This window comes from Elgaria multicarinata, chromosome 2 (genome assembly GCF_023053635.1).
Source record: "Elgaria multicarinata webbii isolate HBS135686 ecotype San Diego chromosome 2, rElgMul1.1.pri, whole genome shotgun sequence".
In the NCBI taxonomy this organism is placed as follows: Eukaryota; Metazoa; Chordata; class Lepidosauria; order Squamata; family Anguidae; genus Elgaria; species Elgaria multicarinata.
This window is the reverse complement of record NC_086172.1, coordinates 145,396,889-145,412,306: the sequence shown is the minus strand read 5'-3', so window position 1 is coordinate 145,412,306 and position 15,418 is coordinate 145,396,889. Positions and strand designations below refer to the sequence as shown.

The 15,418-nt window shown below is 38.4% G+C and overlaps 1 protein-coding gene across 5 annotated transcripts in view; it reads right to left on the bottom strand.

Moving 5' to 3' along the window:
* The window catches only part of MIA2 (MIA SH3 domain ER export factor 2), a 61,379-nt gene extending 46,762 nt beyond the window's left edge, over positions 1–14,617 (bottom strand). For 3 of the 5 annotated variants that reach the window (XM_063117834.1, XM_063117835.1, XM_063117836.1), the window contains exons 1-4: positions 14,331–14,617; positions 10,684–10,817; positions 8,830–8,916; positions 2,814–8,199 (exon numbers count right to left, since the gene is read on the bottom strand). In XM_063117834.1, the coding sequence (XP_062973904.1) occupies positions 2,814–8,199; positions 8,830–8,916; positions 10,684–10,817; positions 14,331–14,445 (5,722 nt within the window). In that variant the 5' untranslated portion in view covers positions 14,446–14,617. The remainder of the gene's footprint in view (positions 1–2,813; positions 8,200–8,829; positions 8,917–10,683; positions 10,818–14,330) is intronic. The other 2 variants (XM_063117838.1, XM_063117839.1) reach the window with 1 other exon arrangement.
* Between the last annotated feature and the right edge of the window lie 801 nt (positions 14,618–15,418).

Below are 15,418 nucleotides of genomic sequence, written 5' to 3'. Positions count from 1 at the left end.
AAGGAGTTGGCAAGATCGGATAGGATAAACCTTTGAGTAGTAATTTGAGTCCAGTGATAGGAGGTGGAAAGTGTGAATGTGCAGAGGCAAGGGATGGCGATTATCCTGTATTTTTCTAAAAGATCAAGTGCTAGAGAAACAAAGATATATGAAAAGAGAGCAGATTGATAAGGGGTAAAGAAGTACAGATAACTAGTAATATCTCAATAAATCACATGGGAGATGGTAAGAGGATGGAGTAATGTTTTGTGGTACTGGAAAAGTACATATTTTAGAATGCCATCACACGGGGAAAGTCGCGTTTCCTTAGCGTCGCTTCTCCACCCGTGCGTTTGTCCCTCATTACTTCCGCTTTTGAAAGAAGAAGTAAACAACGTGCATGTGGCCCATTCAGTTGGCTATTTTAATCGCGCTGCTTCTTCTGCACACAGGAGATAGTGGCAAGTTCCGTCTCAAAAATAATTCACATTTACCAGGGTCTTTATTTGTTGAGTGAAGAAGACTAGAAGGGGCAGGAGGCACACAGGACGTAAATGGCGTCGTGAATAGGACCTGGGAAAATCTGTGAGTGCCCAGTAACGAGCGTGCAATAAAACGCTCGGCTGATGATGCCCTTAGTGAAACTGAGGTGTTGTTGATGGCAAGACTTAGGGACAAACTAGATGTGACGAAAGAAACATGGGTTTCCCCTCATAACAGTAATGAAGGTAGGGGGAGGGGAAAGCTTTGTAGGGCGAACAGAACTGGTAGGCAGAAAAGGATACTTAACCTTTTCTCTGTCCGCTGATTCCCCCCACTCCCCGGCAAATGATGCCCTCCCAGCTGTTGAAATCCGTCCACTAAAAGAACTAAGCCCTACTGGGGAGAAACTGCTTTGGGTAGCCATTGGGAGGAGTGGGCAGGATGAGCAAATATGGGAGAAGGTAAGCCCTCCTCCTTCCTGCCAGGTAAATATACTCTGCAAATGCCTCCCTTCCCCCATTCCCCATTATCTCAGCAGATGTGGAGGCCAGATGATTGCCAAGATAATGTCTAGTTTGGCCCTAAAAGAGTAGCAGCAATTAAGCTAAAAAGAAACAATATATAAAAAATAACATCATTCCAAGGGTTCCCAGAGCATTAGGATCAGTTTTTCATGAGCAGTGGGGCTACAGCAGGAAGGAAAAGGCAAGCAAGGCCTAAGCTATAAGTGTAAAACTGCTCATAGTTCTTAGGAATCAAATTACAATCAATGGAGGGGCCTTTATGAGGATCCTAAAAATAGGGACCCTTTCTTCTAAGTGTGAGATTAATTAAATAAACAATAGCTACCACTCGCAGGGCTCCTCTAAACGAGCAATTTATTGCATGCTTTTGATTAGCCACTCACAAAAATGTGTGGGTCCATTAAACAATGTCGTGAACAAACAGAACGTCTTTCATGCATAGGTGTGCACAAGGGGTGTGCCTAGTATGCCCAGGCACACCCTAATGTCTTGAGTAATAAGCGCCAAATTAAGGGGGCATTGAGTAGGGACCCAGAGGGGGATTCAGATGCAGTGGGAATGGTTCTCTGGGTGCTCTCCAGCGGTTCTGCCCCTGCACTGAAGAACTGCTGCCCCTGAGAGAGCACCGTTGCTCCTGGCAGCAGGAGCGAAAAGGAATCTCTCTGCTAGGAGCTGCACCCCCTCAGCCACTAGGTCTCTGCTGGAGCTTATGATACTTATTACTGAGTATTCAATAAATGTTCACCTTTTAAAAATAAATAATTCCCTGGGTGCGTACCCTAATGAAATGTGCTGCGCACGCATATGCTCCTGTGGCATCCGTTGAAAATTCCATCATGAAAAGAACCGCTTTTCAAGTGGTAATATCTAAAAAAAAGTGGGATCTTCCACCACTAGATGGCACTATCTCAATGGAAATGAACAGAGTAGGTTTAGAGGGGAAGTATTCAATTCAAACCATGTGGTCGTCCCTCTCCATCCCTGTAATGCAGCCGATAACAATCATGCCAAAAAGCAAGAAGCACAAATGACCCGGTAAGCCAACGCCCACATTTTTGTGAATGTGGAATATTGAGTATTTTCTACTACAAGAAGAGTCACCATGGCTTTTAAAAGAAACAAGTAATAAATAATACTAAAAAATAAGGAAAGATGATCAGTATAGTGGAATTCTATAATGATGGATTCTGAACCTGTTGTTTTGTAAACCTTTTTGTCTCCAATGTATAACACAGAGAGGGAATATGTTATATTCCAGACTGCCAGACTGATTAAAATGACGGCCTTCCCATCTAATCTAATCTACATATTTAGTAAAATGTAATTGATTAAAATCCAGTTAACTGAGGAATTTAAGATACAACTCTATACACACTTACCAGAGAGTAAGCCTCATTGAACTCAACTGAACTGACATGAGTAGAAATACATAGGATTGTACTGTAAAAAGTCTTTGATTGATAGACCTACTTGTGTACCAGTCATATATCTGCTGAGATTATGCTTTTGTTGTGGGAATGTTGCGGTTTCCCAGCACACAGGTAATTATTATACCAATAAACAAACAAAATCTCTCTCTGCATTTTCTTTTTTAAATCATGTTGCCTGCAACCTAGATACAGCATGATGCAACATATTAATATTACACTTCTGAGTGGGGTATTATCCTGCTATTCTGTTGCTTTGAAGCATCAGCTTCTTGGTACATTTTACACTAACCCACCACCCCACAGTATTTCATCTTCAGATGTTTTGCTTTTTTAAAAAATAAATAAAAAGTATTGTTCCTGTTTTGTTAACTTTCATTATCAAACAGTGGTCTAGTACCTGATTCTGCCTTTTGAACTTCACACATGTTTCTGATGTCCATCATAAGACCTTGTAGCTCTGGCAGTAAATTCATTTTCTCCGTCAAACACTTCTCTCGCCCAATATTTAATTTATTGGCATGTTCCACTGAAGTGGCCGCTTGCTTCCTTTCCTTGTAAATGTCTTCACATGAAAAAGTGGTGATGTCATGGTGAAGCTTTTCAAACTTGTGCTCCAGTTGCTGCAGCTCATGTCTTTCACACATATTTGCTTGTAGAATCCATCTTGGTTCTTCAACTAGCTTTAAATAATGTTCCTGGAATCCTCTGAAGCCACTGGTTTCTTTCAAGTCGAACTCTGTATCAGTTATCAATTTCCCATTTTGAACTGTTTCATGGAAAACAGACTCTGCCTTATGAATGACAGGTGTGTCATCTTTTTGGTTGTAATTTCTTGAGTCTGAAGTAATAGATTTTTCCTCGGTGTGGCTGTATGTTTCCCCTTGAGACTCTTGTTCCATCATTTTAATGTTATCTAAATAATGAATAGCTTTTGTGCTCTGAACTTCACTTTTGTCTTGTTCAGATTCACTTCCCACTACAACCTCCTCCCACCTCTTGATCTTAATCTGGTTTACAATAATATTTTGATTATCTTTATCTTTTGTAGTTTGAAGTAACTCTCCAAGAAACCCTGTTTCACCAAAAATATTACTCTCAACACCTCCTTCCCCTGTTGTGTCCTTTCTGCCATCCATGTTCTTCTGTTCTGTTTCTTTCTCACTTTCTAGACCTTTTGGGCCTCTTTCTCGGCTATCACTTGCATGCCCCAAATAAGCTATTTTCCCCACATAATTTAGTTTTTTGGGCAGAAGAGTAATTCCGTCTTGTGCAAATGTTTCATCATTGGAATCCATAGCTAAATGGTGTGTGTCCAAGCCATCTTTAGTATGTGGAGGTATGTGATCCATATGAAGATCCACAGCCTCAAGATGATGGGGAATATCATGTGAAAAAAGTTTGCTAGGACTAACATTATGATCAGCATCTAATATGTTACTTTGCACTTCTAGGTGCAGTGTTGAATTTTCACCAGGAGTATTTTCAACTACACCGTGCTGATTCTGAAGTACACTATTATAGGTAGTTTTCTCTAAACTATCTTCACTTCTTTCATGAGATGTTAATTCAGGTGATTTTGGTGTTCCATACACTATTGTCTGCTGATATTCAGATTTAGTATCTTCAGTATTTAGAATGCAATCTATTTGTTTATGCTGAACTGAGTTTCTAGATCTCTCGATTTCTAAATCAGCTTTTAAATGTTTTTTTATACCTTGTACCATCTGATTTCTACACTTTTTTTCAGGCCCTAAGTTTATGATATTGCTGTCCTTACCCTCGGAGAACTCAGGTTGGGAAGATGAGATTTCATGTTCACTTCTTAACTCTTGTTTATCTTCCTTCTGACATGTCAAACTTGCAAGCATTTGAGGTGAATACGTACTTTTCTTAGAAAAAGTGCCAGAACTGGGATAAGATAAGATAGTTTGTTCTTGCAGACCATCATCATAAATAAACTTTGCTGTTAATGAAGAATCACTAACTTGAGCCTTATCAAAATGTTCTTCACTTGTTTTTGAATGGTGTTCTTCTTCAGTGTTTTGTTCACCTTGTGGGTCCTGAGAGTCTTTTATTTGCATATCATAGGTGAAAGAATCATGTCTGGTAGGCCCAGAAAAATCCTTTTCACTTTGAAACACTTCCTGAGATGCAGCCACTGGTGACAGTTCTTGTTTTTTTAATATATTTGCAACCTTTTCTTTTGTTTGTTTGTTTGAATCATTTTCTGTATCTTGATTATCACATCCTTGTTTCCCCTGACTAGGTTCTGAGACGTGCTGTGAAAAATGCATTTGTTCTTTTGTTCTTTTTTGAGAAAACAGTTTCATATCTTCTTTAGTGATTACACCTTTGTTCAACTCATCTTCATTATTTATAGGAAAATAATATTTGATGGCATCAGGTGAAATACTTTTTATACTTTTCACATCAGCAATTTCATTTTCTTCATAAGAATTTATAACATCATCTTCCTCTATAACATTGTTTATATGTTTTTCTGAAGGCATTTGCAAACAACACAATGAATCTGAAATGTGAACTCTCTTCATAACATCAGTGTAACCTGTGACCGATGTATGACTACTCCCATCTAAAACCTTTGCGATTAAACGTTTTTTGATATTACCATTCTGTTTGCTAGATCTGGAATCTCTCTTAATAGTCTTGTATTGTTGTGATGACCTTTGTACATTAAATTTTAAATCTGGTGCTTTATGTTGTTGTTCCCATAAAAATGATTTGTTATCTTTTGTTTTAGTAAATTCTTCTTTGTTCTCAGTACATTTTTCCTTGAGCTTTTGATTATTGAACAAGGAATCTATTATGTGCTCTGGTGAATATTCTTCAGATGACGCCAGATACATATTTGTTAGTAACTGAACATCTTTTATTACATTTTCACCTTCTGTGTTGTTTTGCATTGCTGATGAAGGTAACAAAATATCTTTGTCAGGAAAAACTTCCTTCACGGTTTCTTCTTTGTCCTTTTTCAGTTGAGATTGTTTTTTCTCTCCTACCTCTTTGTTTCTCAGTAGTAATTCAACACTACTTTTAGACTGGCTGTTTTCATACTTGGAGTTCATTCTTTGGAAATAATTCTTACTTTTGTCTGCAAAACTTTGAAAGCTAAGCAGATATTTATAGTGGCTAAAGGGAGGGAGGCACTGAGGATTTTCAAATGTTTTGGGCTTTTCTTCAGAATTAGTGGCATCCTTTAAATCAGCCTTCCCCAAATTGGTAGCTTCCATATGTGTTCCATAGTCCCCAGCCAGCATGGCCCAGGTTGATGTTAAATCTATATCTTGAGAGTAACTGGAAGGAAATGGGAAGTGATCTGCATTCTGGGCATGTGGAGAAACTCCTCCTTCCTCCTCTCTTTGATTACAAAACACATTTGCTTTAATGTCTGTATTAGTGGAGGAATACTTATTAAAATCTACCTGGCTATTTTTGCCATCGGGCTTCCTACCCATTTCTTCTACTACATTGTTTTCCATTATCTGGGACTCTTCTGATAACATTTGTTCTCTGGTCCCCTGTATAACTGGATTATTTTCATCTGATTCATCAAGAATGATTTCATCTTCACCTGGATTGTCCCTTGATTGTGAAAAATTATCTGAATGTTCTTTCAATACTTTTTTATGTGTTACCAGGTTATTTCCGTCTTCTTCATCTTCTATTCTTTCAGTCATTTCTACTTTTGATTTCCTCTCTAGATACATTTCTGAGGACTGCAAAAGTGAATTCTTTACTTGTTCTATCTTATTTAGTCCAACTTTCTCATCGTATGGTTCAGGTTTCTCATGGGAATAGATGTCTTCACTAGTATAATCTTTTTGTTCTATTGAATCAACTGGCTCTAAAGGTGCAGGTTGTTTGGTCTTCAGAATATACACAATATTTTTATCTTCTATCTGGGAATGACCTTTTATTTCCAAATGCTCTGAGATACTGACCTTAGGTTTTCCATACTTTGTTATTTGTATAAACTGATCATAAGAGTGTCTCTGTTCTAATTTAGATTTTACTGATGGAATATGTGGTGTATTATCTTTGGCTAATTCACTATCCTTAATTGTTTCCCTACTTCCTTCATTACTTTTTGCTGCTAAAGAAGACAGCAAGACATTTTCCTGTGAAGAATCAACATACCTGTTTTCTGACACCTTTTCAATAACATTTTGATTTAGTAGCAACTGTTCTTTACTTTCTTTATCTATGTGTAATATTTCATCACCCTTTTTAGACTGGATGGTTTCCTCTCTAGACTTTACATCCTTTTGTGTATCTTGTACATTTGTGTTTCCTTTAGATATGAAGCCCTGAAAATTCAGTACATTTGTAAAATAACTAATAGAAAAGAAAGACTGAGGACTCCCCTGGTTCTCTTCCCTTGTAGTTTGGATATCTGTTGGATCAAAACCTTGACCTATACTATCAGAAGGTAGAAGCTGATCTACAACTGTTTCCTGTGAACCCTGAATAGCTACAGACTCATGCCCTGGTTGATTATCTGATGAGACCCTATTAAAATCAATTATGCTACTATACACACTTTCATACCAACCTGACTGGCCATTTGTTCTTTCTGACTCCTTCGTTATAGCTTTAATGTTACCATTTTCCATAACTTTATTGCCTGATACTGAATCCTGTTCTGCATAGGAAGACTTGAGTATTTCATCAACATGCTCAGCGGAGAAAGAGGAAACTGCTGCATCTAAATCTGTATGTTCCTTTGTTTTTTCAACAACTGTGCCTGGGGTTTCTTGATCATAATTTTCTTTGTGTTGTTCTTTGTGAAATGTTGATTTAACTATTTGCTTTGGAGTTCTTTTATCATATTTCTCTAGTTCTTCATGGAGCATTGATTCATCTGCTTGTTTTCTCAAGCCTTCATCCATTAAAGTTGACTGTGCACTTGGAGGTGACGGTTCTTCATTTTGATCTGCTGCTTCTCCGCCTGCAAACTTTTCTTTGATTTGATTGTCTTTAGCATACCCAAAAGTTAAAACATCACTTAACTCCAGATCAAACCAACTTGATTTAGGTTGTTCAGGATCACTTTCCCCTTCTTTTCTCGTTTCTGATAATGTAGTACTGCCATGACGGTCAGCATTCCTAGCAGTGATGGAGCTGTCATGGATTTCGGGATAATCTTCCTTGTACAGCAAATCAAGTCCTGATTTTTCACCTCCAAAATGCAGCAAATCTGTCACAGTACTTTGAAACCAGCCAGAGGTTGCTGTCTCAATTTCACCCTCTTCATTTAGTTTTTTAAAGTCACTGTCATCAGATATTGCTATTTTTCTGCGCCTGAATGTAATTTCTTCTGTAGTCTGTGAGATTTTGCTAGCTGCCTCCTCATTTTCTTTGCTTTCCAAACCAAACCAACCTGCAATACCAGAAATAATCCAGGTAGGCTTAGCTGGAGCTGGTTTCAGAGACTGACTAATTTGGTCTTCTTGCTCAATAGTCTCACCTTGTACAGTCTTGCCATCTCCAGTTTCTGAATCACCATAGCTTGTAACTTCCAGATTATTCAGGTCTTTGGATTTGCTGTCAAATTCATAATTGTCAAGAAATGGTTTTTTATATTCCTTTGGCAAAGAAATACCTGTCGGTTTTAGGACCTCATCTTCAGGAATTTTAAATTCTGAGTCTTTTTCATCTCTTTGTAGAAACATATCTTCATTTTCTTTGTCATGATGATTAAGTATGCTGTCCTCATTTTCAAAGACGTATTCCCCTCCATCAAAACAAAGGAAATCCGTTTCCTAAAAATAAGAACATACGTGAAGTAAATTATCACTACATATGTGATTTTTTATAGACAGCTGTAGTAAAGAGTGTGAGAGAAGTGTCTGTGCTGATGATGGGTTGGAGTTCACTGATGATCTGTTGCAGTAGTTTCAATTGGGGGCTGTCAGTGACAACCAGTGGTGTACTTCTCTTGGTCTGTTGTCCTTCCTGAGTATCAGTATGGCCCTGTCAATCTGTCTTTAAGTTTAAGGTGCTAATAGTGTTGGTGATAATCTGTTCAGTTGTGAGAGAGAAATAATATGTTTGGCTTGGGTGGGGCGGTTGGGCATATGTGCAACTGGAAAATTTGCTTTAACTCCCCCCCTCCACTGCAGTATAGGGCTACTTCCTTTGTTCCTCACTCCCACAATCTCTCATCATATGCTGGCTAGGACTTATGGGAGTTGCAGTCCAATAGTATCTGGAGGGCCATAAGCTGCCCACCCCTGATTTAAGTTGTTTCTATATCACCTTTCTGAAACCCACCAAGATGGTGTACAGATGGAAAAAAGAAGATGTAATAAGAACAGAAAACAAGCCAAACACACACTTATTTGTAGCATCTACAAAGAACGTAAGATGTCGATAGCAATATATTAATTTACCTTCGTTGGCACTTCTACTTCTTTTGTAATAAAAACGTCTTCAGTCTTGACAGCATCCATTGGGAAATATCCAAAATCTGTACCTTTCTATAAGAATGGAACATTTTGCTTTTTATTATTTAAAACATACTGTGCATTTGCACTTTAAAATGCTTGAAAACAACCACAGTCATGAAATGAATCTCTGCATTTGTAATAAAAACTCTTATCTGGCCTCACAAAATTTTATCTCTCACTTCTTAAAAGTATAATGGTAGAACTTTACATATGTATTATGCTACATATTATTAAAATTACTCTTGTATGTTTCAATGTTTGTTATTGATCAAATCTATATCTTACTTCCCACTAACAATACTGCTCAAGGTGGCTAACAATAACAATGCATATAAAATACAAAATAATAATTAAATCATAAAAACCATAAACCAAAAGCAAATAAATAAAAATAATGTTTAATAATATTTTTAACAAGCTTTTAACTATCATTTGAGCACTACTGTATGTAACAATGGTCTTATCCTGCTCCAAAGTGGCTAATTCTGTTTAATTTAACTGGAAACCAGGGTATTACTTAGATGCCAATAAAATGGCACAGAAATGTACCAGTTCACATTACTCAAACTGATGGAATACTGGGTGTGCATTCTCAATGTTAAATTACATCTCTGATGTGGAATTTTAACAGAAAATATTACTTTAAAAATGTCACTGTCTGCCACATGATTAACACATGAAAAAAAAATTACAACTCCCCTGCTGAGTTATATTTTGTATAATTGCATGGTATTAAAGCCAAAAGTTTATGAGCATGTTGTTAATGGCCTCCTGAGATGAGCTACTGACTGCAATGACCCAGAGGTTGAAGATATAGAACACATGTGTCCTGCACATGCTGATCCTGAGAGTCTATGCAGGTGTCTTCATGGCTCTTCTTCAATCCTACATTCCCTTAAAACCCTGCAGCATCGCAGATGTGGGCTGGCTAACCCTTAATGGCAGGCTAGATGCCTGAGAAAAGGACCTAACAGATTCCCGCACTTTCACACGCAGATCCAGGGGATGGGTGAATTTCCCTTATTAATAAAGAAGCCCTAGTTTATCCCAAAGCTCTGGTGCCCGTGTCTTTATTTCATGGGTTCCTTCTCCAGTCGCAAAAGGTGTCAGGTACAATCCCTGGCATCTCCAGGTAGGGCTGGAAAGATCGAGCGCTACTGCTAGTCAGTGTCAACAATACAATTGAAAGTGATACTCCAGGAATCATCCTTACCCATAATAATGTAAATTAAAGGGACTTATGCTGTACTGTGATCATTTGCTCTGCAGCAAAACACTGAACCAACCCTCTAGCTGTGTTGGACTACAACTTCCACCATTTCCAGCCAGCATGGTTGACAGGAGTTGTAGTCCAACACAACCAGAGAGCACTAGGTTGGGAAAAACAGTACTAAAGAATGCATTATCTGCAATAATGCTTGATTTTAACTAAGTTCAAAAGACATTATATTCTGGACTAATGAAGGTGTACTTGCTTACATAGTTAAAACACTGATGAAATAAGGATCATCAAGCCTATAAGGCTATAAGAACCAACCTTGCAATGCATTTTAAGGTGAATTTAACTGCATTTCTTTTTTATTTAAAAACTGGGATTAAATGACATCTAAGAACATAGAGATACATATCTGCTGTTTCTTTAAGACATATACAACATAAGGTACACCCACATACCAATCTTGTGGTGTCCATTGATTTGTCTTTTAAAATATTTGTATTTTATGGTTTTCATTGTGAATTGCCCAGAGAGCCTTGACTATTGGGCAGTACATTAAATAAATAAATCCAAATACTTACACTTCCTGCCCACAAATCCTCCCTCTTCCTGGAAAGTTTGAAGTATACCATTATCTCTTCCCCAATTTTGAAGTTCAGATAGCGGCAGTCAGGCCCTATATAGTCTTTAATGGTAAGCACTCTGCTCATTGAGGCTAGATAAATGTAAAAACAAACAGAGGGCACATTTGAAGAACATTGTGATATTATTAATCAAGGTGTGCAAAGCCAAGCAAATTGAACACAGAACGAACGATTTATCTAGACCGTGAACATATACTCCAACCAGTTTGCAGTAGTTTCCGATTCAAAAACAGTCATGTAATATCAAGCTCAGAAATAAGGAATGAATTGGGGGACAGCTTTACTGTGAGAGAGAGTATACTATTTGTCCTTTTTTGTTTTATCATCAGTTCCCCAAACCAGAGCAGATTTGTACTCCAGTGCTGGAGAGGGAGAGCAACAGAGCTTTTAAAGCTCATATTCACACAAGCACTAAATCTTGCATTTCCAGACAAACTAAGGCCTGACACTGGATGTTTTAACAAATGTATCCATGCAGGCTCAGTGTGTTTGGTATCACATATAAACTAAGCTGCTGGTGTCTGTATGTGTAACATGATCATACCAGGGATCAGTGGCCAATGAAGACAGATTACGGTGTACTAATGTTGCACGCAGACTTGACCCAATTTTCACCTGAGAAATATTGAAGGGTATGTGCCTATTCATATTTCCTTCTCTTTGTTGCTTCCTGCTACCTTTTTGCTCTCTCCACCTCTTTAGCCTCCTTTATTGCTTTTATTTCTCTGCTGTTTCCCTCAGCCACTCTTTAGCTGCCTCTTTGCTACTTTTCAGTTACCTTGAGCATCATCATAGAATCATAGAATAGTAGAATAGCAGAGTTGGAAGGGGTCTACAAGGCCATCGAGTCCAACCCCCTGCTCAATGCAGGAATCCACCCTAAAGCATCCCTGACAGATGGTTGTCCAGCTTCCTCTTGAATGCCTCTAGTGTGGGAGAGCCCACAACCTCCCTAGGTAACAGATTCCATTGCTGTACTGCTCTAACAGTCAGGAAGTTTTTCCTGATGTCCAGCTGGAATCTGGCTTCCTTTAACTTGAGCCCGTTATTCCGTGTCCTGCACTCTGGGTGGATCGAGAAGAGATCCTGGCGGGGGTGGGGATTGAGTTTCCTTACCATTGCTCCCCCCCCTTTCTCTTTCTTTACACAGGGAAGAAAGAGGAAGTAAACAAAGACCATATGGCCCATTGAGTGGGCGTTTTGATGGCTTTGCTTTTCCTGCACACAGCAGGAAATGACAGCACATTTCGCTTCCTTAAAAAGACAAAAACGGATTTACCGGGGTCTTATTTGTTGTGGAAAGAAGGCCAGAAGGAGCGGGAGGCGTGTGGGAGGCGGACATTATCGTCAAAAGGACCTGCGTAAAACCGTGAATGGGCAGTAACAAGCATGTGATAAAACCTTCGTCTCTTTCTTCCTTATTTGTCTTTGTGGGCTCCATCACATGTGGGAAAACATGCTCCCTACCGTTGCTTCTCCACTCCTGGTTTCGTTGCTCAGTTACTTCCTGTTTCAAAACAGGAAGTAAACAACAAGCACAAGACCCATTCAGTTCGGCGCTCTAATCATGCTGCTTCTCCTGCACACAGCAAGAGAGAGCAGCAACTTCCAGTTTTAAAAATATTTTGGACTTTCTGTAGTTTTTCTTGTGGTGCAAGGAAGGCCAGAAGGGGCGGAAGGCACGTAGGAGGCAGACAACATAATGTGGCAGACCTGCAAAAAATCCGTGATTGCCCAGTAACGAGCGTGCAATAAAACACTTGTCGGATGGAGCTTTCTGTCTCTCTTACTGCACCTATTGTGTCAATAATGACACCTCAAACTATCTTATTCCTTTTACGCTCTTTTGTCTTTGTGGCTCCACTGTATCTTCTTCATAATAATTTTATGCAAATAATATAGAGTCAGAGGTAACTGAAACTTTAGATGTTGAAACCGTATCTCTGCCAGCTGATGGCCAACAGATTTATTGGTCTAAATTTAAACTTTCATACTTGAAGCTCTAGGATGATCTGGGACATGGGGTGTTGTCTCTGCTACATACAAGGCTAACAAGTCAACATCACTGGCTTAAGTGGAATAGTTGCCCCTTCTTTAACCTATCAGTCTCAACAAAATCCTTAAAGGTGGATTTTCCCCACCTTAGCCTTTCATTTAATGGTTATGGATGAAGTCGTATTGCCACCTAATACATGTTGATGATTATGAGTATAGAACTGGAATGTGGCAATAGCTTGAGATTATTGCAGAATACAAGTGTAAACTTTTGTTGCTTGGAAACATAAGAACATAAGCTGCCTTATACTGAGTCAGAACCTTGGTCCATCTAGCCCAGTACTATTGACACTGACTGGCAGCATCTTTCCAGGGTTTTAGGCAGGATTCTTTCCTTGTCCTACCTGGAGAATCTGGGGATTGAATCTGGGACCTTCTGCATGCAAAGCATGTGCTCTACCACACTGAGCTATAGCCCCTCCCACTTGCTCTGATTAAACTGGTTTTTAAAATTATTATTTTACGAATTTGTTATATTGATAAAATTGTATGTTTTATATTGGACGCCACCTTGGGAGTACTGCAATCTTTAAAGGCAGCTAAGAAATGCATTTAAACAATAATTAAAAATAATAAAATCTTGTGTATACGAGAACAGACAGTCCAATTGTTTACAAACCTGTTATTGAATGATCTGTTCTATTTCACTTTAATATGTTGCCATATGTAAAATCACGATGGATTCCCCAATACTGGCCCACCATTTAAATTATTTCTTTGACTTATTAGATATCAGATTGTGCATTAAGATGGTGTATATTTGGCACTGCAGTAAACATCTACCCACTTTCTCAAAAACCATATTACCATGGCACTGTCATGATCAGGCCTGTTCCCCTTAGTGTGGGGGAAGGAGTTTCAGGCTGTCAATCGAAATCAGATTCTGAACCAGAAGAAACAGGACTAGAAATGTAGCAGCCAACACAGGAAGTGTGGGAGGAGATTCTCCCAGGCCTGCCAGAGATGAATCTTCACTGGACTTTATTTGAGAAAATGCTAACAACTCAGAGTCTGTGGGAACTCAGCTTTCCTGTATATGGAGTGTGTCCTGGGCCCAACAGTTGTCAGTCCTGTTATAAACCATTTTAAAGCAGAAGTATAGATTGTGCCTCAGAAAGGCAAATAGATTCTATTGTATGGTGTAAATTTGGTGGACACCAGCAATTTTTCTATAAAAATAAAATGAATTAAATACCATCAATCATGCCATGTCATAAGGTTTGAGATTTTTAAATACCGGGACAAATCTGAGGTTGTAGTCCTAAGTTTTGCTAGCAAGCCTTTCTACTGAACTTTGCTCTTTCACTTATGCTGCACCGCAGCCCTACCAAATGGCTTCCTAGAAATAATTCCCAGTGTTGAAAATACACAGATCAACCTCCTGTAAGGCTACTATTTTAACAAGCATTTCTTAAGATCATATACTGTGTTTTCAAATTAATTTCTTGCAGTACTCTGTTCTATAGTTTTTCATTGTATTTAAAATAGATTTGAAAAGGCTTACATAAAACAAAGACCTTTGTACTTACTTTCGCATTCTGGATCACCACACTTTTTCTGTCCTGACAACATCTTTGTACTCTTGATGTTTGTTAGCAATGAAAGAATTAAAAGCAAAATTCTGATGTCTAACTTCTCCAGCATCCTAAAAACGAAAGAAGTTAATCCTAAAAGAATTTTTTTAACAACCCAAAAACCAAATTTGATTGTCTTCTGTCAGTGTACGTAGGCTACATCATTCATTCCCTTATTTAATATACAATTTTATAAATCTTTGAGAACCATTTTCTTTCCCTCTTCAAACTCTGCTCGCAGAAATGCCCTTTCAACAATCTGCCGAGTCAAATGTCCTGATTAAGCGGCTTAATGATTAACTATATTTGATAACACAGACTAGTGTTTTGAAGTAAAAAAGTTGATTTCAGTCAAACTATAGAATGCAGATATTCCAATAAACTCATTTATATAAGCAAGTTATTGATATGCTTTGTGGAATATTGTACAGAAAATATACAATTTTAATTAACAGAAAATGCTAAAGAAACTTTGTGATTTTCATTAGCAACTGAATTGCGAATGAAGCAGAGAATGCCTGCACAGACAAGTGCATATATGTACTCTGACAGAAAGATCTGACTGTTTAACTACTTTTTTTGTGAGGAAGAAGCTTGGCCAATTACATATCAACAATAGGGTGACCATATTTTGGAAACCACAAAGGAGGACAACATGGCCGCCCCCAAGGGGGCGTGTCCAGTACCAAGGGGGTGTGCCCACCCGAACATAGCCTTGGTCACATGTCTGATTTTACAGCACACATTTAAGACAAATCTGTTCTACATAACATCTTAATGTTAAAATCACTGAAATAAAGAACAAGTGAGAGATTCAATGTATCTGAAATTAACTTCACTCACTCCTACTTTTGTAGGTTTTGCTGTACTTTGAAGCTTTTGCTATACTCTGTGTGTTACATTCTCCCCTTCCCTCAAATATATTTTCTGACTGTATCTTCACTCATTGCAAGCTGCTGTTGTTGTTAACAGGGTTTGCTACTGGCTCCAGATCTGTTTCAAATTTGGCATGGCTAAAGCTCTACCTAAAAGCTATCATGGTG